At 35.7% G+C, this 22,652-nt stretch overlaps 4 protein-coding genes across 9 annotated transcripts; all 4 read left to right on the top strand.

Moving 5' to 3' along the window:
- The first annotated feature begins 512 nt into the window (after positions 1 to 512).
- LOC113654513 lies at positions 513 to 2,243 on the top strand. The gene is made up of 4 exons (XM_027164710.2): positions 513 to 698; positions 1,215 to 1,526; positions 1,632 to 1,753; positions 1,965 to 2,243. The coding sequence occupies exons 1-4, from the start codon at positions 593 to 595 to the stop codon at positions 2,040 to 2,042; spliced, it is 618 nt and encodes a 205-aa protein (XP_027020511.1). The 5' UTR covers positions 513 to 592; the 3' UTR covers positions 2,043 to 2,243.
- A 1,088-nt stretch (positions 2,244 to 3,331) lies between these two features.
- cd28 (CD28 molecule) lies at positions 3,332 to 5,555 on the top strand. The gene is made up of 4 exons (XM_027164225.2): positions 3,332 to 3,477; positions 3,563 to 3,907; positions 4,805 to 4,944; positions 5,238 to 5,555. Exons 1-4 carry the CDS (start codon positions 3,429 to 3,431, stop codon positions 5,322 to 5,324), a joined length of 621 nt encoding a protein of 206 aa, XP_027020026.1. The 5' UTR covers positions 3,332 to 3,428; the 3' UTR covers positions 5,325 to 5,555.
- A 4,006-nt stretch (positions 5,556 to 9,561) lies between these two features.
- si:ch211-67e16.3 lies at positions 9,562 to 13,787 on the top strand. 2 transcript variants are annotated; one of them, XM_027164090.2, is made up of 7 exons: positions 9,562 to 9,597; positions 9,751 to 9,848; positions 10,556 to 10,867; positions 11,377 to 11,546; positions 11,709 to 11,753; positions 12,199 to 12,219; positions 12,473 to 13,787. In XM_027164090.2, exons 2-7 carry the CDS (start codon positions 9,773 to 9,775, stop codon positions 12,602 to 12,604), a joined length of 756 nt encoding a protein of 251 aa, XP_027019891.1. In that variant the 5' UTR covers positions 9,562 to 9,597; positions 9,751 to 9,772; the 3' UTR covers positions 12,605 to 13,787. The 2 variants fall into 2 exon arrangements, with proteins under 2 accessions (XP_027019891.1, XP_027019892.1); XM_027164091.2 differs by lacking the exon at positions 9,562 to 9,597 and having other exon boundaries at positions 9,732 to 9,848; positions 12,476 to 13,787.
- A 3,363-nt stretch (positions 13,788 to 17,150) lies between these two features.
- Positions 17,151 to 22,651, top strand: si:ch211-67e16.4. 5 transcript variants are annotated; one of them, XM_047815114.1, is made up of 6 exons: positions 17,151 to 18,514; positions 18,848 to 19,222; positions 20,683 to 20,730; positions 20,865 to 20,964; positions 21,054 to 21,200; positions 21,601 to 21,746. In XM_047815114.1, the coding sequence occupies exons 1-6, from the start codon at positions 17,494 to 17,496 to the stop codon at positions 21,605 to 21,607; spliced, it is 1,698 nt and encodes a 565-aa protein (XP_047671070.1). In that variant the 5' UTR covers positions 17,151 to 17,493; the 3' UTR covers positions 21,608 to 21,746. The 5 variants fall into 5 exon arrangements, with proteins under 5 accessions (XP_047671070.1, XP_047671071.1, XP_047671068.1 ...); XM_047815115.1 differs by having other exon boundaries at positions 17,152 to 18,514; positions 21,054 to 21,231; positions 21,601 to 21,952; XM_047815112.1 differs by lacking the exons at positions 20,683 to 20,730; positions 20,865 to 20,964; positions 21,054 to 21,200 and having other exon boundaries at positions 17,158 to 17,800; positions 17,831 to 18,514; positions 21,601 to 22,651.
- Position 22,652: the final 1 nt, after the last annotated feature.

The raw sequence follows: 22,652 nt of genomic DNA, 5'->3' as shown, positions 1-22,652 counted from the left end.
CTTTTGCTTTGATTACTGCTTTGCACACTCTTGGCATTCTCTTGATGAGCTTCAAGAGGTAGTCACCTGAAATGGTCTTCCAACAGTCTTGAAGGAGTTCCCAGAGATGCTTAGCACTTGTTGGCCCTTTTGCCTTCACTCTGCGGTCCAGCTCACCCCAAACCATCTCGATTGGGTTCAGGTCTGGTGACTGTGGAGGCCGGGTCATCTGGCGCAGCACCCCATCACTCTCCTTCATGGTCAAATAGCCCTTACACAGCCTGGAGGTGTGTTTGGGGTCATTGTCCTATTGAAAAGGTGGTGTGTTCAAACTTTTCGAAGGTGTGTCCAAACGTTTGGTCTGTACTGTATATTTATTTATATATTTGTGTATGTGTATGTGACAAATACAATTTTATTTGATTTTGAATTTACAAATTAGAATTGTTGTCTTTGTGTTAGTTAGATCTACGTGTAAAACGATACAGTTTATATATTCAGGTCAGCTGTTTAGCAGGTGCATTCTGACTTGTGTGTCCTCCCATGTGCAGTCAAGAACAGGAAAACGGTGTCGTCTGTTCTTCTTTCACTTGCGAGAGGCAGCAATGCAGAGATGTACGTCGACGGGTTCGCTTGCATTATTGTGCTTCTGTACATTTCTCCAACATTTTTCTGCTTTCACACCAAAGACGGAGAAAAACGCAACTTATGCATCAAAGGTTTGTGTATTTTTGTGTACTGTTTATGTACAGTATATGGATAACTGCTTAGTTTCCGGGCCAATATGAAGAGAAACACTACATCAAATTATTATGCATTTATTAAGTCGTGATATCTCTGAGCATGATATCAGTCTCTAGAAAGAATAGTTTTAGAAAGAAAGAAAGAAAGAAAGAAAGAAAGAAAGAAAGAAAGAAAGAAAGAAAGAAAGAAAGAAAGAAAGAAAGAGCAGTACAAATGTACATGATACACTGTATACATGATACACTGTAAATAATGGTGATATTTTCCTCAAGATCACTACTGATCCTTTTAAATAACCTTATCAATATAAGTATTTTCATTTTCATTTATATTTCCAAAGTAAAACGTGTCACCTGTAGTGAAAGTAAAAACCATTAAAAAAAAATTGAGAGGAAAGCGGTAAGGATAGAGGAGGAGGGTAGTGACAGACCACATCCTGACACCTCTCTTCTGTTTTACCAAAACAACATCTTGTTTTATTGTGTTTTCAGACAGAACCCTGGTAATACAGACAGTGATGTCAAATGTTGACAATGCTTCCATCAACTGCCCAGATCTGAAAGTTAATAAGGAGAATGTCAACATCACACTATACAAAGAGACAAAGCTGCATTTTACAGATTTCAAAAAGACTGTAGTAGCAAAAACTACAAAGGAAAAGCAAAGGTTTAGTGTTCATATTATGAACAACACTATATATTATGTGATAGACATGCCTCAAGTCAATGACACAGGCTTGTACAACTGTACAGTTGCACATGGAGTCACTTCCAAAACAACTTATGCCTATCTTCTTGTTAAAGGTAATGTATTTTCATGTACAAGCATAAGCCAAAAGCAGCACTCAACGTATGTCTAAATGCATAAAGCCTGTTAGTGAAACTGTTATCCGTGTTATTGTTCTACAGACCCAAGTCTTCAGCCCTGTCTTGAAGAGGGACACTCTGTGTTTTGGATAATACTTGCTGTAGGCTGCGGGTTACTGGCTTTGTATAACATTATCCCCACAATTGCATGCTGCTCCTTTGCTGTGAGTGTCTTCACATACTTGATAGATTTGGTTTATTTTAATCATATAAGAAAGTAAAAATACTAGTTCTTAATAGGAAAGGTTACACACTACAGTATATGCATCGAAATATTTTCAGTTGCTACAATATTTTCACAGTGAGAGTGTATAAAGTTTAACATTACTCAGATATGCTATACAAAAACAAACAATATTTTTCTTTCTGAACCAGTGGAAACTCCGGCATCAGGACACATACCAGAATGATTACTTCAACACAAGGCCGGGAGAATTCTCAAGGGTCAAATAAGTTCAGCATCAGCTCCAGCTGCCATTCATCCACTGGCCATAACACTTTATCTGACTGACCAAGAATATCCAGTCACCTTAATAAAAACATTGTCCTGATCATCTAAGCATCATTTTTTATATGTGTGTAATTTATTAAAATACTTTGTGAATATGGACTTACTGTGCAAACTGTTCAATAAAACAAAATGTGTACATTTGACCAGTTGTGTATTTTATCATTATTTAAAACATTATGATGATATACTTCTCTAAAAAACTGTTTACAAAAAGGTAAAGTTAACGGTTAAATAGTAAAAAGTAAACTCTTTTACTTTTTTTTTCAAGCATTTATTTCTTTGACACACGAACATATCTGTCTTCTATTAATGTGAGCTCTAATCACACGCTGTATGCTCCTGTGCAAAAATCAGATACCGCTCTTGTTTTCCATCAAATACTCTTCCACTGTTTTCTGATAATTATTTGGTGGCAATCAGCAATAATGGGACAATATATAATACATAAAAACATTTATGATTTTCTGTTAAACACATTTTCCCATCATTATTGCTATCAATATGACAAATGCACAAATCTTTAAATATTTTATTTATCCTATTGAAATTTATGTTGACCTGTATAAAAAATACTCATGAAATTGGAATAATGTTCTGTACATTAATTATAAAGTACTGTTTTAATGTACTCCATATTTTTGGATTAATGTTTGCTGAATATCCAAGGGTGCTGTACTGTTACTTTATATCTGCAAAAAAAAAGCACAGAAATAGACAGTATTATTAATAATATATAATAGCATATTCTAATATTCATTTTAATAATAATAATAATAATAATAATAATAATAATAATAATAATAATAATAATAATAATAATAATAATAATACTTGTTTAGATTCTAGACATTGTTATTTGCTAAGATTTAAGTGTAAATGTACTTGTACATGTAATAATATAACTCTGTCATATGTATCATCTGGTCACATTTATTCCATCAAAATAACGGTCTGAAAAAGAATGCGTAAACGTGGCTCAAAATCCTTAATTTCATGATTTAGCACAACAATTTCAAAGAAATACCACATTACTCTTTCCATTCGTAGCTATCAGAGTTTCATTTTGAGTTAAGCTCAGAACAGTTCAGTTAGGTTTGTAAATTTTGCTGATATATTGCTTTTTGCAATTGCTCGTTCAATATTTTTCCACCAGTTAGCTGTAAACTTGCATCACGTTCATGCAAATGTAAAAAAATTAGCACTTTATACGGGCGATTACCGTCAGCTTGAGGTTTCCTGCCACACTCATGATGTCACAAAGGTTTCCACAATAGTTTGAAGATTTTCTAGCATAAAAAGACAATGGGAAATATCACCAGTGTTACACAATGATTGCCTTTGTTATCACACTGATCGTGGGCTTGCCACTGGGGCACGGTGAGTACCTATATAACTACCTATGGCATTTTATTAGAAATATTTTGAAATTTACTCTTTATTCTCTTTTTCTCTGTTCCTCCAGCATTCAGTGTGTCTCAGCCATACTTTGCAATTGGGGTACAGGGACAAGTGTCTTTTCATTGCACAATTAACGCTAAGAATCAGCCAGAAGAAATGAGAGTGTCTGTATATAAAGGACGATATGGGGAAGAAAGGATCTGCAGTGCCTTTGTCAATATATCAGATCCTCATATAGAGACAAGTGGTGAAGTCTTCTGCAGAGGTAATGTAAGCAAAGGCCAAGTGGACCTGACCATCTTCGGCTTAAGGGGAAAGGACACTGATATTTATCGATGCAAAATAGATTTGCTTTTCCCCCCACCGTATGAAAACAAGTTTGGGAATGGCACACTGGTGTATGTACAAGGTAAGAGATTCTGCTAAATCTTACATTGTATTTCTCTTTATTGATCTCACTCTATATTAATGTTTGCCCATACATTTACCTGCTAACAGACTTTATTTGTATAGAACTATAAAATACTTAATCTTATCTGAACCTTTGGCATAGATTATAAACAAAATTCTTAAATAATTAATTTTACTGGCTTTTTGGAAGTGAAGTTTAAGTCACTGAAGAAAAAAAGAAGTATATAGACAGATTGGTAGAGTTTGACTTACATTTTCCTTTAATATTGTATGTGCATATACTCTGTGGTCACTTTATATCTGTAAATTCCTGCAATTGGTAGCATTGTTGAGTAGCAGTAAGACATGGTGATTTATGAGTGTTTAAGTCTTCTGAACTTACTACTGAATATTTAAGAATGGCACATATGACTGAACACTTCATAGCTAGGTTTTTAACATTGACCTATAGTTTTGTTTTTTTATATAGATTTGCTTAGTAAAAGCAGACACAGCTGACACAGATAGGTCAGTGTAGGTGTACCTAACAACATAACCAAGAATTAATGTAGTGTAAAGTCTGTAAAGACGGACAGCAAGACACCTTGTCAGGACTCTAGAGGGAGCCAAAGATCTTAAACACAATTTGCCTTCTTAATCTTGTAGTTCATTCGATGGAAACGGGGCCTCCCCGAACCACATACTGGATTCAAAACACTACCAAAATAAAGATTTTTCTTGACGTCAGTAGCTCTGTGTCTGCTTTGATAGAGCTTTGATCTCTCTATTGTATTTTGCTCTGAAACTTTTTCCATTTGGTAAAAGTTTCTAGCCATTAAATCCTTTTTATCTTCAAAATGTCTTTAAAGAATTCAAGTGTATTTGATGTAATGAATAATCTATTTTTCCTTTCCAGAGAGCCCAGACTGTCCCCCTCAACACATACAAGCTAGGATTCAGGAAATCCCCGAGAACAAATATGACCAAACCCTTTCATTTCCCAACATTGTGCTCTATGCTATTCTCATAACCACCACCATCACCCTCATTCTGCAGGTACATTATACCTTCTTTAGACTACTTTTGCTACTGCCACTTCTACTTCTAGTACTACTACAAGAATAAAAATTAGAATAGCACTTTATAAATCACCTTACAATTTCTGTAACAATAATAAATCAAACAACAAAGAAAATCAAACAACAAAAGTCTGGGGTTAAGTTTAGGATATCAGAAAGTGTAAGAGGTTTTCTAAATGAAAAGGGGGAAAAATCCAGAGGCACTCTAACAATTTTCTAGACCTTTTTTTTTTTTTGTGATAATCATCAAATGTTACTTTTTATTCCCAGGTGATGAAAATGATCTTGAAGCAACGGAACTCCAAACACCTGACACAAACAATTACACAGAAAGGCGATTACAGAAACTTTTGGTGATATGTACTATACTTATCAGTGATATTCATTTGTTCCTGCATTACCAAAGAATTCTACTCTTATACTATAATAGTAATAAAATATCACTATTTCCTTTTTTATCTGAAGGCAGATAAATATGTCAGCTTGTTGCAGAGCTTCCTGTGCAAATTTCTTTCTAATTTTCAGTGGAAAAGAAACATTACATGTTTCCTATGGAAGTGTACACAATGTCACTCAGTCAATAAAAATCTGTAAAAAAAAAAAAAAAAAAAATTAACAATGTCTCTGTTTCCTGTAAGAATTAACCACCAGATATATTCATTACATCATAAATGACTTCTCTCAAGTTGGTATTGAAAGAAAATTTGACTCAGACTAGTAACCCTAGTCTGTTTTTCTCTGTGTGGTTATTGGATTCAGTTGAACGCTGTCTCAGTGATAGGAATGATTTCAGTTTAGCAAGCAGCATGCCGACTCATGTCATCATAGGAAAATAAGAGTTACCTACAACACTTATGTGGCACATCCTGTATCATTTTCAGTATGTATGATTCACAAGAAACACTTTGAATGTTCAATCTGCAAGTTCTGACAGAACATTAGGTGCATCTGCATCATAAATCATCTAAAAAGGCAACATAAAGCATATGAGCAACAGCTATAACATATGATTTTTATTCACTGTAGAATAGAAGTTAATAGAGATCTTATCTTCTGTGCAAATCCAGTCAGGCTATATGGGTAATCGAAGATGTTTTTAAACTCAAAGCAAGTTTCAGAGAACACTACATTAAAGAATTAAAACTTTTATTATAAAATTAAGATAATTTTTAGAAGAAACTGCAAATAGTGTACATTATAATAAAACAGCTTTACATTACAAAGGGATTTCTAAGTTATTAGTCATGTTTTTTTATTCAAAAGTACATATGCAGAAACTATTAGGTATGTTGAAACTATTAGGTAAGTGAACTGAAGATTTTAATGTGTCTGTCAATCAAAGTAAAATATAAAAGTGAGGTCCAGTTAAAGAACCATTTCAGTTAAATATCACAAGCCTGAAAAGCAGGTACATTAAACGTGTACCTAAATGCTCTTCTTGGGCCTGAATAAAAGACTTGATTAAAGGAAACTTCTGTTCAGTAAGAGGAAGCTGTACATTTTAGTATCAAAGCATAAGTTTTTTGCAAATGATATTTTCCTTACTTCTGGCCAACTGTGGCTTGTCCATAAGGGTAGGTAGAACTGAACCCCACCATACATATCAGCCATTCAACTAACATATAAGCATTCTACTACATATCAGTGTTCTACTGATTTGCTTTCTAGTCATTCACAACCCAGCAATTCATCCATAGAGTTATTAATACACACACCAGTAACTGCTACAAGCATCAATAGATGTCCAATGGAGAATTAATAAACCTGACCTATGTTCAGGGTTTAGGACAATGGTCAGGACATTTTTCAGTAGATTGTGGCCTATATAGTCAATTGAGACAGCCGCGCAAGCTAATTTTGTTTGAGGTTGTTAAATGTCACCCTGCATTACCAGAATCTATGGTTATAAGCTGCTGCTGGTATTGAGCCTTAACGTCAAAAGATAAAGTAAATTATAATGAAATTTCATCCCAGTCCATTAAATATGACTGATACAAAATTATTTTTAATAAAGACACACTTTTATTTTCAAAACTCCAATTTGTATCTTAGATTCGTTATCTGCGATCTCTCAGCTTGGCATAATCAGCTGTTATCTTTTAGTTTATACAGACAGGACAGAAATCACACACATTCACACTTTTGTTTGCCTCATCATTTTTGTACCTTTCATCTGAAAAACAGGATGTGTTAGCATATATGAGGCCTCAGATTACAGAAAACCACGGCACATTCAACAAAATATGTTGTGGACAATATGTTTCAGTCCTATATACACTTGTTTGAACCATGAACATCCTGACCACAACTGGGACACTACAAAAGAAATTCACATGTCAATATTCAAGGACAGCAATTTAGGTTTCTATGTAAAAGGTAAATTAATTGTTGAACACAAATCACACAGTCAACATGCCATTTAATCATGAATTAACCAGTAAGAAAAGAAACTGCTATAACTAGACAGAAATTTCACCTCGTTCAAAATACTACACAATGAAACATTGTAGACTTAATATCAAAGAAATGCATCCCAATTTCTGCAATGGACACAGTATTTTTATTACAATCCAAAAGCTGTAAAATATATGAGAGGACTGCATGTCTTGGCACTAATAATGTCTCATTTTCAATATACAGTACATACTGTCCTTCAAATCTATATTATTATTTATCAGGGCCTAAATAACAGTTCTGTCCTCACAATCATCTACAAACAAACAGGATTCAATATATAATCATTTCCCCCCAAAAGTACACCAACTATCATGGAATAAATACAGTACAGACCAAAAGTTTGGACACACCTTCTCATTCAAAGAGTTTTCTTTATTTTCATGACTATGAAAATTGTAGATTCACACTGAAGGCATCAAAACTATGAATTAACACATGTGGAATTATATACGTACATAACAAAAAAGTGTGAAACAACTGAAAATATGTCATATTCTAGGTTCTTCAAAGAAGCCACCTTTTGCTTTGATTACTGCTTTGCACACTCTTGGCATTCTCTTGATGAGCTTCAAGAGGTAGTCACCTGAAATGGTCTTCCAACAGTCTTGAAGGAGTTCCCAGAGATGCTTAGCACTTGTTGGCCCTTTTGCCTTCACTCTGCGGTCCAGCTCACCCCAAACCATCTCGATTGGGTTCAGGTCTGGTGACTGTGGAGGCCAGGTCATCTGGCGCAGCACTCCATCACTCTCCTTCATGGTCAAATAGCCCTTACACAGCCTGGAGGTGTGTTTGGGGTCATTGTCCTGTTGAAAAGGTGGTGTGTTCAAACTTTTGGAAGGTGTGTCCAAACTTTTGGTCTGTACTGTAAGTACACTCTTTAATTCAGTAACTACCTTTAGCAAACATGAATTAAAGATTTTCTGGTTAATGAGTTAAAGACCATTTTAGAGACACCAATTTTAGCTGTACTAACTGTACTATTTAGTCCTCGGTCTAAATGTGATAGACATTATAGCTATGGCCTGTAGACTGGCTGGACAGTTGGTCCCTTTAATGATGTGCCACTCTAGACACTCTAGCATTACTCAGATTGGTAATTAGAGGTGACATAAAAGAACCACCTACTAGACAATATAATGTTTTTCACTCCATAAAGGTAGGGATTTGATTATGGGTAGATGTGCTCTGTGGTTCTCAAAACAAATAAGCTATACTAAAATAACATATCAAATTAGTACCATACCAATGGATCTATTAATATTTTAAACACACCATTTGGTTAGGCTATATTATGGTGGGGTTTGGGGTTGTTCCCTGGTTTGATTCCTGAGTAGTGAACCAACCCAGTCACTTAATTCTTAGTGCGATCCCAATCCTGAGTAAAATGGGAGGATTGTGTCAGGAAGGACAACCAGTGTAACACCTGTGCCAAATCAAAGTACAGTATGTGGATGTGCTGATCCATTCTGGGGACCCTGAGCAGGGAGCCGCCGAAGGACTACAACAACAATATGGTAGGGTTTGGGGTAAAAATGTAAGTGAACAGGTTATTTTTTAATTATGCTATATTTTTCCCAGATGTGAAACATCTAGTCAACTGTTATACCAGTGATATCTTCCTATTTAAAATAATTTGATATTTTCTGTTTGGTTCTGCCTTGCCTTGTCCAGTTTTGCCACAACGGAAATCTTAAACGCCTACTCATCGTATTTAAAGTATTTTGACCCAAAACTATAACTTTACTTTGTTTGTTAAATGTTTTTCTTGCTCTAAATCCATCTTACACCAATAATCTAACAAGTTATAAATATTCATTTATTTAATAAAAAAACAATAAGATAAATCCAAAAAGCACAAGAAAATCTGATGTCTAACACAAACCTGTCATTAACACTTACCAACTTATATAATGAATAATGAACTGTTTAGTTGCATTGAGAGCTGAACTTTGAGACTATGCAAATCAGTGTGGCCCAATAACTCAAGCTAAAAACATTTCACTTGGTAGAATATGAAAAGTGTGGGTGCTTGTAAGGAAACCTTCTGTTTGTGTGTTTCAAACCTTTTTCAAGAAACACCCACTCACCTGATCAGCTTCTGGGCAGAATCGGGAAAATGAAATGGAAATTGTAATTAAACACCTGAGATCCTCAGAATGCTATGAATATCCTGGTAAATATAAACCATGTAGACTAAACTAGCATCCATTTACTTAGTTTTGACAGTTCTTATCTACCTACAAGATACTATAGTTGACATCTTGTTTTGAAATCTTGCTAGTCATTTCCTGTTGTTTTTTTTTTTTCCACCTTACAAAATACACAGTGAGGGTGGAAAGCTGTAAAGCATGCTCATCACACAGTGGGTCGACATGTCTGACAGAGTCTTTACTCTTCTCATCCTTTCTCTGGCACTTCAAAATGGTAAGTAGCTATAACTCAAATAGTATATTTCTTTCTTTCTCTTTAATCTGCTCTATTAGCTTATGTTAATACAAAACACTCAATTAAACTATATATAAAACTCTACATTATGAGCAGCAGCTAATCAAAACTTTAACATTTATTATGTTACTATTTTTCCAAAAATTAGTGAAATCCTCCTGAGAGTAAAACATTTCAGTAACATTTGTTCATACATAGATTTATGTGTTTATATCTTGTTGCACATCATGTATGTTTTTAATGTTTTTCATGGTTTATTTTTAATTTTCACATTTAAAAGATCACTAAAAGCCTAATTACATTTTTATCCTTATTTCCATTTCTTATTTCTAATTGTTTTTCCATTTCTAATATAATTTCTAATGTCTAACATTTTAGTCGTAGCACTGATTCGTGACAGGGAAGTGATAGCCTAGTGGTTAAGGTGTACTTATCAGAAGGTCATGAGTTTGAATCCCAGGTCCACCAAGCTGTCACTGCTGGGCCCCTGAACAAGGCCCTTAACACTCAGTTGTATAAATAAAATGTAAGTCAATAGAATAAGGGTGTCTTCTAAATGACAGACATTGTCCCAAACCAGTTATTTATAGCAATACTACTGTAGGATAATAGAGAAATGTGTAGAAGAGCTAATTTAAGTCATCTAATTTACCTCTTTTTTCTTTTTTTTTTTCTTTTTTTCTCAGTATGTACTGGATTTGAGGTGTGGACATTATTGCAGAACAATTTCAATGATAGCAATTCAGTCAATATCATATGCCAACATAATGTAAGGGAAGACTGGACTATAAAGGCTGATGTGTTCATTAACGGCCAGAAGGTGTGCGTCAACGACAAAAACAACACAGTATGTGAAGGGATAAAACAAGGAAACCAGTTCAATTTCACACTGAGGATGACTGCTGAGCAAAAAGGACTTCCGTGTCATTGCAGGGTTTATAGAAGTGCCCCACTCCCCATCCAGCTGAGAGAGGGAGAAAAAATTAGGTTGGTCCCAGGTGAGAAATATGAGCTGTTTGGGAAATAATCTGTCAGTTGCTGACAGAAACATATTTTAATGTGTGATGCCATATCTCAAATCACAGATATTACAATGATACCATGAATCATTGATTTGATTTGATTTGATTTTTATATATATTACATGCTGTACATATGTTTACATATATATGTGCATATATTTGTATGACAGACATATTCTTACAAGTTAAAAAATACACGAATAACCATTAACATACAATCATTAGTTGGGCTCCTAAATGGTGCAACAGAACAGTATTCAAATCCTCACAATTCCACAATTAATCATGGTTTGAAGACACATACAGTAATCGTTAAACTCTGTCACTGATTTTTTTTTAATAGCAGCACACCTTGTTTCGTAGTATTTCTTATTTATAAATTGCACACAAGTTTATGGAAGTTTGACTCATTGTATCCTTGAAGCATTTTAATGTCTGATAAGGTTTATAGAAGCCAAGAGATTAAAATGTCCTTTGTTTTGAAGGATGTTCCCCACTGATACCTACTAACCACCAAACAAACAAGGACGTGGAAATGGGCAATGATTACAGTCAATCTGCTGTAACTGGACGTCTCATCTGGCTTCTGCTTGGAACTGCACTTCTGCTGTGTTTCTACAGTCTGATTATAACGGTTGTTTATATCAAACTAAGGGTAAGACATTAGTCTGATTTATTTTGATGAGTAAATTATTGGCTCCTGTGAGCTTTTATTGGTCCCTGAACTGCTTGCTAACCAAGGATAATTTATACATATACGTTTATGTGATTTAAAAAACAAAAAGGCCGACTATATCCCTCTTGTCCGTTTCTGTAGATCAGGATTTCTAAAGAACTTCAAATAACCTATGTTCCAATGCAGGTAAGAAACATGCTTTGGAGGAAATGCCTCTTTTCTTCAGAATACTTACATGTTTCCACTCTATACTAAGGTGGTGTTTTCAACTGGAAAAAAATTCTTGATGGTGTATGCAGTATTTTAGATTTTCTATTAATAAATAGATTTAAAATAATGAAAATAGATTTTTCAACAAAGAAAATCCTATATTTATTAATATGGTAAAGGTTTCTTAAATAGAGATCACATGAGTGATCACATGTGGAGACATACTGTACATGATTTAACTTAAATTGTTGTTGACTTTATAACTCATTGATGTCCAGTTAGCCCCAAGCTCTTAATGTGACATGGCAAAATATACAAAATAGTGCCATTACGCCAGCATTACCTTGGTGTAAGAGGTATAAGAATTACAATACACTATAGTAAAATACATAATGTGCTTTTGTATTGTCTTTATCTGCAGAAAAAGTGTGTTAGACCCAAGGTAAGAGACACACTTTCATACATTCTTTTTCTGTGTAATTACATTGCTAAGGGTAAGCAGTCCTCTTCCTGGAGTGCCTAAGAATGAGAATGTTTTGTGTTCAGTTCTACATAGTCCTTCTTAAACACACAGGAGAGGAAAAGTTAGTAGCAAAGCGTTCAAAAGAAGCACCTGTTTAGAGAAAGACCTTTTCTAAGAAGTGTGTGATATTTGAAGTAAATGTAACTGCTCATAACCTGTTAACCTATTTCAGAAGAAAGGGAAAGAACACATATCAGACAAGAATGCTGAATACATGTACATGCGTGAGGTGCATCAACAAGTACAACCCATCCGAGACGTTAACCACAACTCTCGCCTGAATCCTGTGGGCTCTACCGTCTGATCCGTCCAATGACTTGGATTTTAATAACATAGAAATGAAGCTGTAGTCAACATAGTATTCAAATGAATAAGGAAAAGAACAGCACAGTGTAATCCATATGTTTAAGACTTTGCCGCACTATTTGTATAGCAGTAAAGGCAAATGTTAAATCCATCAAATAATTAATGAGAAGCTCAATTAAATATTGAATCATCTTTATGCTAGCCAAATAGCCATTTTTAAAACATGTTCTTTCTGTACCCTATGCTTGTACCTTCACTATCTTGATTCTAGGCTGATATTGTTTATACTACAAATGCTATATATTATATTTGGACATTTCTCATAGACATATAAAAAGCATTGAGAGTGTCACTGTAATGACTGTAGATTTAAATCCCTAATGAGCCAGGAAATTTGAGAGGAACCATACTGATATAGGAACCCAGAGAAATCATTACTCTTTTACAAGTATATACTATTAAGTCAAACAGTACCCAGTGTTATGGAAGGATGTTCAGCATGAGCTTTTTCTCTCAGAACAGTTTCTATAATCACAACAGCTGTTGATATCTATTCTGTTTTTAAAAGACAAGATGTAGTTAATCGCATCAATAATTTGACTGAATTATTCAGTTTAATGTGGCCAAAAGTAGCATAAATGAATGTATGCTGTGCAATAACTGTAGCAATGAATGCATTTATCTGTTATTATGTTGGCTTGTTAATCTTTCAAAGTGCTATATTTAACTAATGTATACTATATGGACACCTGACCACCACAAATACAGTATAAAAAACTGTTCCAAGATGTAAATGTTCCTGTGCTCAAAGTGAGGTCCTGAAAGACATGGTTTGCCAAGTTTGGTGTGGAAGAACATCTGTGGAATGGAATCCAGATCCTCAACCCAACTGAATACCTTCAGGATGAACTGGAACATTGATTCCCCCTGGCCTTCTTTCCTAACATCAGCACATGACCTCACTAATGCTCTTTTGGATGAATGGATATGAATCCCCACGTGTCAGGATCTAGAAGAAAGCCTTCCAAGTAGAGTGAAACTTCTTACAACAGCAAAGCAGACTAAACGTATTAGGGAATGTTCCTCAAGTGCATAGACGCATGGCGGTCAGGGGTCCACAAATGGTATAGCTGAAGTAGTTGGCATCTCTGTAATTAAATTCAAGTGTTTCTTCTTTACAACTTAAGAATTTTGTGAATTCCTCCCAATCTGCATTGTGAAATTGTCTCAAATTGACACTTTAGTTTAAAATACCTGATTCACTTTGACGTGACATACGCAAATCCTCTTTCAATGCCTGTCTTCAAAGATTGCCACCTCTTTTTTAAATGCAAACAATAGTATTTGATGGTCTGAGAAATCGCGTATGCTATGAATTTCTAATACACATATCGTTATGCCTGATAGCTACTGCTGTAAACAGAAAATGTTGACTAATTGAGTAAGCATGTTTTCTCAACCACATCCGCTCCTTTTCAATAATCTCTCAGCAGAAAATATGTATATCTCAGCAGCTTAAATAGTGCATCCAGTCTCATTACTACTGTTCATTGCTCTAGCCAGCCTTTTAACATGAATTAAGTATAAAAGGAGATGTTCTTTGGTAGACATAAATTAGACTGTTACACAGATATACAGTATGTGATGAAGTATTAAAAAAATCAGATTTCTCATACAGATAAATTCTGTGTAAACTGCACCCGAGGGTTTTCTTATTTTCTATGTGCAAAGGCGTTTTTAAAGACAAAACCAAGCAGGATCAACCAGAGACACAAAAAATTTTGGAATTTTGGAAAAAGTGCTGGAATTTTAAGCAGCAAACATATAAAACAACTATCATATTGTTTGAAAGACACCTTCTTTGACATACAAATCTAAAAGCTACTAAAAACACTGAAAACATTTTAAAAGACTTTCACAGCTGTTTAAAAAAAAGGAAAGCTAGAAACAATAGTCTAGTTGAACCATGTTTTGACAGGAAACACTCTGTGGGTTCTATGTAGAAACTTTAAGGATTCCACCAGAGATGTGTGATGACTTTAGTGTAGATACCCCGATGCCTCATGTAAACTTTTGAACTTTTAGAGTGTACCTTTTTACTGAATCCATCTGCAAACACTACTTATGGTGAAATGAATACTTGCCAAAATGCATAATGTGAGCAATAAGACAAAACCTCATTCTATAATGTAAAACTTAATGGAAAATTAATTTTGCCTCTAAATTTTATCTTTGCTTACTTAATCTACTGTTTGACTTTGGTGATAACCAAAGAATATTACATCATCATTGGAATAATTCCCCTGGCAAATTTCATTTTACATGTAAACTTTACTGGTCTTCTGGCATTTCTATGACTGCATGTTAATGGCATTTTCACAACAACAACAACAACAACAACAACAACAACAACAACAACAACAATAATAATAATAATAATAATAATAATAATAATAATAATAATACATTGGTACATACATTAAGGTTTGCAGGAAATACCCCTAAAATGAGTTCATGGGCTGTGTAATTGGAGAGTGTTTACTGCCACCTACTGGCTATTAGAGGTATGACTTCATTACTCAAACAAGATGTAGAAACAGATAAAAATGGATAAAATAGTCCAAAGCATCATTTTGAATAGATATTTATTAAACGTTTAAAAAAATTTTTGTTGTTGTTGTTTCTGTGTGGAGTCCCACAAATTTCCCTCAGTTTTCCGATTTAAAAAGCAAAACCTTTGTAAAAATGTAGAATCTGGTGGAATGCAAAGAGTGTATATCCTTTATTTTAATCAGAATATCTGTTTTATTATTCTTTACTGATTTCGTTTTTAAACCAGTTGATACTTTTCTCTGTTGTTAAGCCACAGGATTTTGCAAAAAAAAAAAAAAAGTTTTTGTTGTTTAGCAAAAACTATTTTGTTCATTTACATGTATGGCATTTCACAGATGTCTTTTAAGTCTTAAAAAGTGCTTTTAAGTCTTTATTAATATATACATTAATACTGGTTCATTAGAACACACATTAATTTAACCATGAGTCTAAAATCTGTTGGGAGGAAATATAGCAAATGGATTTTTTTAAAAAAAAGGAAAAAATAAGTGCTACTTTAATGTCATACATGTTCATGTCAGTGATATCATGTCTTCTCTTAAACTGTAGAAATACAATTTTGACTCAAACACTTCACCCACTCATTGCAATGGCATTTATCACTGAAGCTTATATACTGATAGCCGCCTACAAAAGTATAAAGACAGCAAGGTTTTAAGATCAAAAAATGACAGATTTATAAGATAAAATACGACAGATCAAAATGTCATTTTTTATTTCTGATCTTTATGTCATATGTCTTAAACAGTTTAGAAAATGACATCTTTTGTTTTAACTCTCCATGTTTTTAATTGATACAAATGTCAAAGTTTCAAAGGTTCATAATCTCTTGTTGTCCTGTTTGATTGACTGTTTAAACAGTTAATACCACTGAATGTTTAACTCCTGGCTTGAGCCCTAGGTTTCACCTGTGAAGACTGTATTTTTTGCTAAAAGAGGAATTATCCAGCAGGAAAACCACAGATCTCACTAAAGCAAGAAAAACAAGCCATTTTAAAGCTTAAAGCATTTTTAAATGAGAATTAAAATGGCAAAAAAATAAATGATAGCAAATTAATACATTTATTTCACTTTAGGTCTTGTAATATATGGACTGAACTCTATTTTATATATTGTATAAATATTATTCTACTATATATTTTTATACAATAGTAAAGTTGGATGACATTCTTCTTTATTTATTTATTTATTTATTTATTTATTTATTTATTTATTTATTTGAAAGATATTTTTATCCTACAATGAAAGATATTTTTATCCTACAATGTTGTTTTCATGTAATTACTCCAATAAAACTTCAATTTTAATGTAATTCATCTTATACCCTAATATCATACAGAAATATATCTTCGGATAATATTAACTAAGGATAGCATTCAGACAATAATAAAAACGTGTTTCAAAAATTATGAAATGGTTTACATCAGGAATCTATTCCTTTTTTGGGGGGTGGGGGTGGTCAGATTTTACATACAGTGCTGTTATTTACAGAACAGGTTTACTGGTGTTTCTGATGTCACCAGTAGAGGTCGCTAATGTAAATGTACGCAAAAGCACTAAAGTCACGAGAAAAATAAATTCATCACGGTTATCTGGATCCCGACTGCAGTTTTGATTGCTTCACCAGTTAAATTTCATGCAGTGTATTACCACACTAAACATATTAAACTACATGTAAATGCATGTACTGAAAGTTTTAGACCACAATAGCTTATCAGTGCGGTGCCCTCGTGACAGATGAGCCAACGATACACGCACCGACCTGTAGGTGGCAGTGCAACACTTTTTGCAGCACATAGCTGCGTATCAGCGTAAAAGGAAAGCGGAAATCTAGCCCGAGTATACGTCCAGTCTCATTTGGGTTTACGTGCCCTATATAGGTGCACTCGGTAGTGTAGAAAATAAAGGCTTTTACGCTTAGAATAGTGCACTTGTTTATTAAATCGGACGCGGTTTGGTATACGGCCCTAGGTAGCGTTAGACCTTTGTTTTGTTTTCTTAGGATGTTAGACAATAGGTGGTTTGTGGTACAGCAAGTCATTTACTACTTATTGTTATTTTAAAGTGCTTATTGTTGTGTGAACAATAAATAAGACGTAAAGAAAGGAGTAGATAAAGTATCCTGGTTTTGGTAATAAATAGCGGTTAGCTAATGTTGCTAACAAGCCGTTATGTCGAGCTGAAGCTAGCTACCGTTAGCTAGCTAGCTAACATCCGACTGTTGTTACCGTTAATGATGAACTAAAACTACACGCCAGTCGAACCGTGTCGACAATGGACGTGAATTTGACCATTTCTCTAATGAGGGGTCAGATGGGGGTGGTGATTGAGAAGGCCGTGAACACGGCGGTGGAGACGGTGTTGGGGGAGATGATCCGGGTGATGAGCCTGAAGTTCGAGCAGCTCCGGAGGGAAATGACGGCTAAAGAGAAGGAGAACGAGGACATCAGGAAGATGTTAGAGTCCACTCGGTGTCAGATGAAGATCCTGAGACAGAAATATGTTCATTCACTAAACAGTAAAGATGACCGACATGCTTTTGCAACACACAGACACACACTGGGTCAGATGAACACAGCTGGTCCACTGGACACGACCAGACACACAGCTGGTCCACTGGACACGATCAGACCTACAGCTGGTCCACTGGACACGACCAGACACACAGCTGGTCCACTGGACACGACCAGACACACAGCTGGTCCCCTGGACACGACCAGGCAACTGGACCCGACCAGACACACAGCTGGTCTACTGGACCAGACCAGACACACAGCTGGTCCACTGGACACGACCAGACACAAAGCTGGTCCACTGGACACGACCAGACACACAGCCGCACCACTGGACACGACCAGACACACAGCTGCTCCACTGGACACGACCAGACACACAGCCGGTCAGCTGGACACGACCAGACACACAGCCGGTCAGCTGGACACGACCAGACACACAGCCGGTCAGCTGGACACGACCAGACACACAGCCGGTCAGCTGGACACAGCCGGTCCACTGGACCAAACCAGACACACAGCCGGATCACTGGACACGACCAGAGCTCATCAGGTTACAGCTGATCATGGGGTGCTACCCAGAAGACGTGCCTCAAACACTGGCTCACCCTGTGCTGAACCTCTCACACTTGCTCTCAAACCCCGAAACTCTGACGCGACTCCTGCAGCTCTGCCTATGTCAAAAACTCATAAAGTGATCCATGAAGCAGTCCCTACTGAGAGCTGCCAAAATGCTGAAATTTACAATGAGGAGGTGTCAGGAATAAAAGTACATCTAAAAGGTAAAGGAAATGAAACATTATATCATTAATTTAGGAAGCTTCTGTTTGCCAGGTTATGCAAAAGTTAAAGCAGTTTTTGTGTCTATGACCTGTACTCTATTATTCAACATCACACACATTTAGAGTGTTAAATATGCTGGTGGATAAGTCTGTGAGCTGTGGTTCCATTTGATGCTGCAAAACACATAGGAAGTTATGTTGCATTCGGAAGTCATAGAGTTTACAAGCAGTAGGTACCTTAATGACATAAAAACTGTGTAATGTGTTACATTTACTGAGTAAAAATATGTGAAGAACTATAATAACTATTTTTCATTACATTTTTTTATAAAGTGGAGAACTCCAGCATCACCATACTAGAGAGCATCGATCCTCTTTGGGGTCAAACACCTCAAATGTCCACAGAAACTGAAGCCAGAGAGATAGCGGACCCAAACATTCAGCCTGTGGTTCGTACAAACGAGGCACTGAACTCTGCTGTGGCAGACTGCAGAGAACCTGTTTTACAGATCAAAGAGGAGGAAGCTGAGGTAGAAATCAAGGTGAAGGAGGAACAAGCGGAGCCATCCACTTCTGAGCTTCCCAGAATTGAGCTACATCAGCATTTGTCTGGAGCAGGAATGACCATAGAGCTGCCAGTGACTCAACAGTGTATTCAGATACCTTCAGTCACTGAACCGACCTTCCTGGGTGTGGATCCAAGCACATGTGAGTTGAAATTGATCGTTCTATCATTTCCCATATAATCAGTAACTCAAATTAAAACTTACTTTGGTTTGGCTTTGTCTGCAGTTAAGATAGTGAATCTAATCAAAATAATGTTTTTGATTCTGCTATTTACAGTTACGGTTTTCATTTTGTTGTGTGTCAACTGTGTGAACTGTTTACATAAAACCACTGATCACAGATTACAGGCTTTTCACATTTCTTACTATTTTCTCTTCTCTCTCTCACACACACACACTCTTAAATAAATCTGTTCAAGTAAAATCATAATATTATATAATATTAAATCTTAAATTTAGTTTAAAATACAGATTTTTAGGTCCTAGTCATTACAAAATAGAATCAGGTCACTTTTTATCCGATGTGTCTCAATCTTTTTTTTTTTTTTAACTTTCCTGACCATAAACTTCAGACTATTAAAGGCGATATACGTCTCTGTGAGCACTTTATACTAACACTATACTAATACAGGATAGGGTCTCCCAGAGCCTTCATGTTATGAACATGTTATTTGACAAGATGTCGGAAACATTCCTTTGATATTCTGGTCCTTGATTACATAAATGATTGATTATTAATGGTCCCAAAATGTGGCAAGAAAATATACTCCACACCATTATACCACCTCCACCATCCTGGACTGTTTGATTGGGCTCATGGATTCATTCTCCAAATTCTGACTCTATTATCTGTATGCCTCAGTAGAAGGTAAAGATTCATCAGACCTGGCTACATTTTTTCTGTCTTCACCTATCCAGTTTCCAGCTTGTGCCCTTTACAGCCTCAGTTTTCTGTTCTTGGTGGACAGAATTTGAACCTGATGTGGTCTTCTGCTCATATAGCACATCTGCCTCATGGTTAAACGTGTTGTGCATTCTGAGATGCTCCACTGCTCACCAAAATTGTGAGTGGTTTCTGAGTTACTGAGGCATTTATGTGAGCTTGAAACAGTAGTCATTCTGCCATGATTTGTCTCATCAGCAAGGTGTCTTCATCCACAGAACTGCAGCTTACTGGCTATTTTGGCTGCTTTGTACGAAAAACACGAGAAAATTTCCGTAATAATAAAACCGGCCCATCTTGTACAATAAATTATGCCACAGTCAAAATCACTGAGATCACATTTTCGTCCCATTGTAACGTATACTGTGAACATTACCTGAAGCTGCTGGATAATTACTTGAATGAGGTATACAGGTGGCTCCTAATAAAGTGTCTGATGAATGTATGTACATGTTTGCAGACAGACGATAGGAGAACAGTGTTGGGTGGGTTGTCTGAGGTCAGATGACCTCTGTCTGTAACTGTGTTTATTGACAAAAAGTATGAGGTTCTGTTGCAAAAAAAGTATGGCTTGTGATTTTATGTCCTTAAACTATAAATGTGATGTAAATCCTTCATCTATAAATGAGTACTGACTTGAAGAATCTTACTGGTTTGAGGTCCCCGTGTAAACGTGCCATTTATGGAGCTCAGGATCAGAAAAAAAGGTGAGTGTCTTTGCAGTCAATCTTATTTTTACAGTGTTTAAAATATATATATAATATGTTAAAAAAAAAATTAAAAAATATGCCTAACATACTATGAGTTGTAAATAATGTTTTCTTTACCTGGATATTTGTAGACAAGCAAATCAGCAAAGCAGAGAAGTGCAAGAAATACAGAGAGAAAGTCAATGCTGATCCTGCAAAGAAGAAGGCCATGCTGGAGGCAAGACGGCGCAGGTTCACCATTTCTTTGTTTGTTTAATCAGATGTTCTGGATTACCTCTTTTCACAAAATCTCAGGATTTAAAATGTGAGCTTTTTTTTAGGTACCAGGAAAGAAAAGCCAGTGGAGATATCAAGTCCAGTAAACAACTCCCCATGGATAAGAGAATAAAGCTGCAGCAGAGATGGGCGGCATCAAAGCAACGGCAAAGAAGAAAAGCAAAAATTCAAAATGGATCACTGTTTAGCTCGTAAAACACTTAAGTTAATGATTGGTTAATGGTAATGATTTGTATATTGTCATTATGTATATAGTTATTCATATTTTTACGTCATCCTAACTGTATATTTAACTTGAACTGAATCTCATTAAGAACTAAAGATATTTTAACAATGTGAAATTGATAAATAAATTCATTTTGGTTCTGTTCAAAATAAATCCATGATGTCTGAACATTTAGTGTATCTATCGTTTTTTTTTTGGTCTTTTTATACAGACATACATATATATATAAGGTATTTAACACAGGTTTATTTACAACAATCACACTACATTATGGAGAAAGTAGAGTGAGAATAATGATAGTCTTTTATGTCTGTAAAGAAACCTGCTTACACATTGCTGTTTTTTTTTTTCCAATCTGCTTTCAGATTCTGAGTCACAGTTAGCTGTGGCAGATACACAAAGGCTCATGCATCCGTTCTGTAAAGACCTAATGCTGTATGAGGATTACAAGCGCAAACGTATAGAAGTGCGTAAACGCAGCGAGACCCGACGGCGAGAGCTTGAGCGGACGCTACCACAGGCACTTCTGGCTGATCTGGTGAAGGAACGTAGGGAAAAGACCCGGCTCCGGGTGGCCCGCTGGAGAGCGAAGCGCAAGCTGCAGGCCTGCCTGATGGCACAAGCTGCACAATTTAATAGCACACAGGCTATCTACACTCAGCGCAATGGCAGGAGGAGAGAAGGACCTGCTCCACAGCATGGGGGCATTGGTTTTGGCACAGCTCAGTCTGAGACTGGTGTGTACACCATGCCGCTGCAGATGGGAACCAATCCTCTACTGGCAGCACAAAGACTTGGCATGGCTGAGGGTCAAACACAGCCTGGAGCCTCTGTGTTTGTGCAGCAGAGAACTTCAGCAGCTGGATCTGAAACCTACCAGTGAAATTGGCTTGGAAGAACCATATAGAGAGAACACACGTTTCTGATCTGTACTTTTTATAGTGTATATATTTATAGTTATAATCATGATTTGTCACCATTAAAAGGTAACAAGGTGAAACTTGCTTAATGGATACTTTCTTGGCAAAAGTAAATTCTTTCTGTTCTTAAACTTATATTTTGATGATGCTAGAAAGGAATATGTACACAGGGTGTCTCAATCTCAATCAATGTGTTCACAAGAGTTCATTGAACTGCTACACGATGAAAGCTTCAGGCATCACACGAATCGTGTATTTCCAACGAAACAATATCTGAATTCTGATTGATATGAAAGATAATGCAGGAAGGACAAACGTTAAAGGACTGGATCATGTGGCTTTGAAAACTACATTTATTGACCAGTTTCTGCCAGTTAATAGGACATATTATAATTATTTCTCTTGATGTCCATTTATCTGGTTTTCCAATTGTAATCCATGTCACTGTTTTCACCAATGTCTAATTATTCCTTACAATTAAACAGTTTTTTGTCAAT

Source organism: Tachysurus fulvidraco, chromosome 6 (genome assembly GCF_022655615.1).
Source record: "Tachysurus fulvidraco isolate hzauxx_2018 chromosome 6, HZAU_PFXX_2.0, whole genome shotgun sequence".
Lineage (NCBI taxonomy): Eukaryota > Metazoa > Chordata > Actinopteri > Siluriformes > Bagridae > Tachysurus > Tachysurus fulvidraco.
This window is presented reverse-complemented; position numbering and strand designations above follow the sequence as displayed.

Bases quoted from the DNA above. Each gene is read 5' to 3' on its own strand.
- LOC113654513 (XM_027164710.2), top strand. From the start codon at position 593: ATGTACGTCGACGGGTTCGCTTGCATTATTGTGCTTCTGTACATTTCT. The intron at 699-1,214 runs GTTTGTGTATTT...TTGTGTTTTCAG, and splicing joins ACGCAACTTATGCATCAAAG to ACAGAACCCTGGTAATACAG. The intron at 1,527-1,631 runs GTAATGTATTTT...ATTGTTCTACAG, and splicing joins TGCCTATCTTCTTGTTAAAG to ACCCAAGTCTTCAGCCCTGT.
- cd28 (XM_027164225.2), top strand. From the start codon at position 3,429: ATGATTGCCTTTGTTATCACACTGATCGTGGGCTTGCCACTGGGGCAC. The intron at 3,478-3,562 runs GTGAGTACCTAT...CTGTTCCTCCAG, and splicing joins GGGCTTGCCACTGGGGCACG to CATTCAGTGTGTCTCAGCCA. The intron at 3,908-4,804 runs GTAAGAGATTCT...TTTCCTTTCCAG, and splicing joins CACACTGGTGTATGTACAAG to AGAGCCCAGACTGTCCCCCT.
- si:ch211-67e16.3 (XM_027164090.2), top strand. From the start codon at position 9,773: ATGCTCATCACACAGTGGGTCGACATGTCTGACAGAGTCTTTACTCTT. The intron at 9,849-10,555 runs GTAAGTAGCTAT...TTTTTTTCTCAG, and splicing joins TTCTCTGGCACTTCAAAATG to TATGTACTGGATTTGAGGTG. The intron at 11,754-12,198 runs GTAAGAAACATG...CTTTATCTGCAG, and splicing joins TAACCTATGTTCCAATGCAG to AAAAAGTGTGTTAGACCCAA.
- si:ch211-67e16.4 (XM_047815111.1), top strand. From the start codon at position 17,494: ATGGACGTGAATTTGACCATTTCTCTAATGAGGGGTCAGATGGGGGTG. The intron at 18,515-18,847 runs GTAAAGGAAATG...TTTTTTATAAAG, and splicing joins AATAAAAGTACATCTAAAAG to TGGAGAACTCCAGCATCACC. The intron at 19,223-21,600 runs GTGAGTTGAAAT...ATCTGCTTTCAG, and splicing joins GGGTGTGGATCCAAGCACAT to ATTCTGAGTCACAGTTAGCT.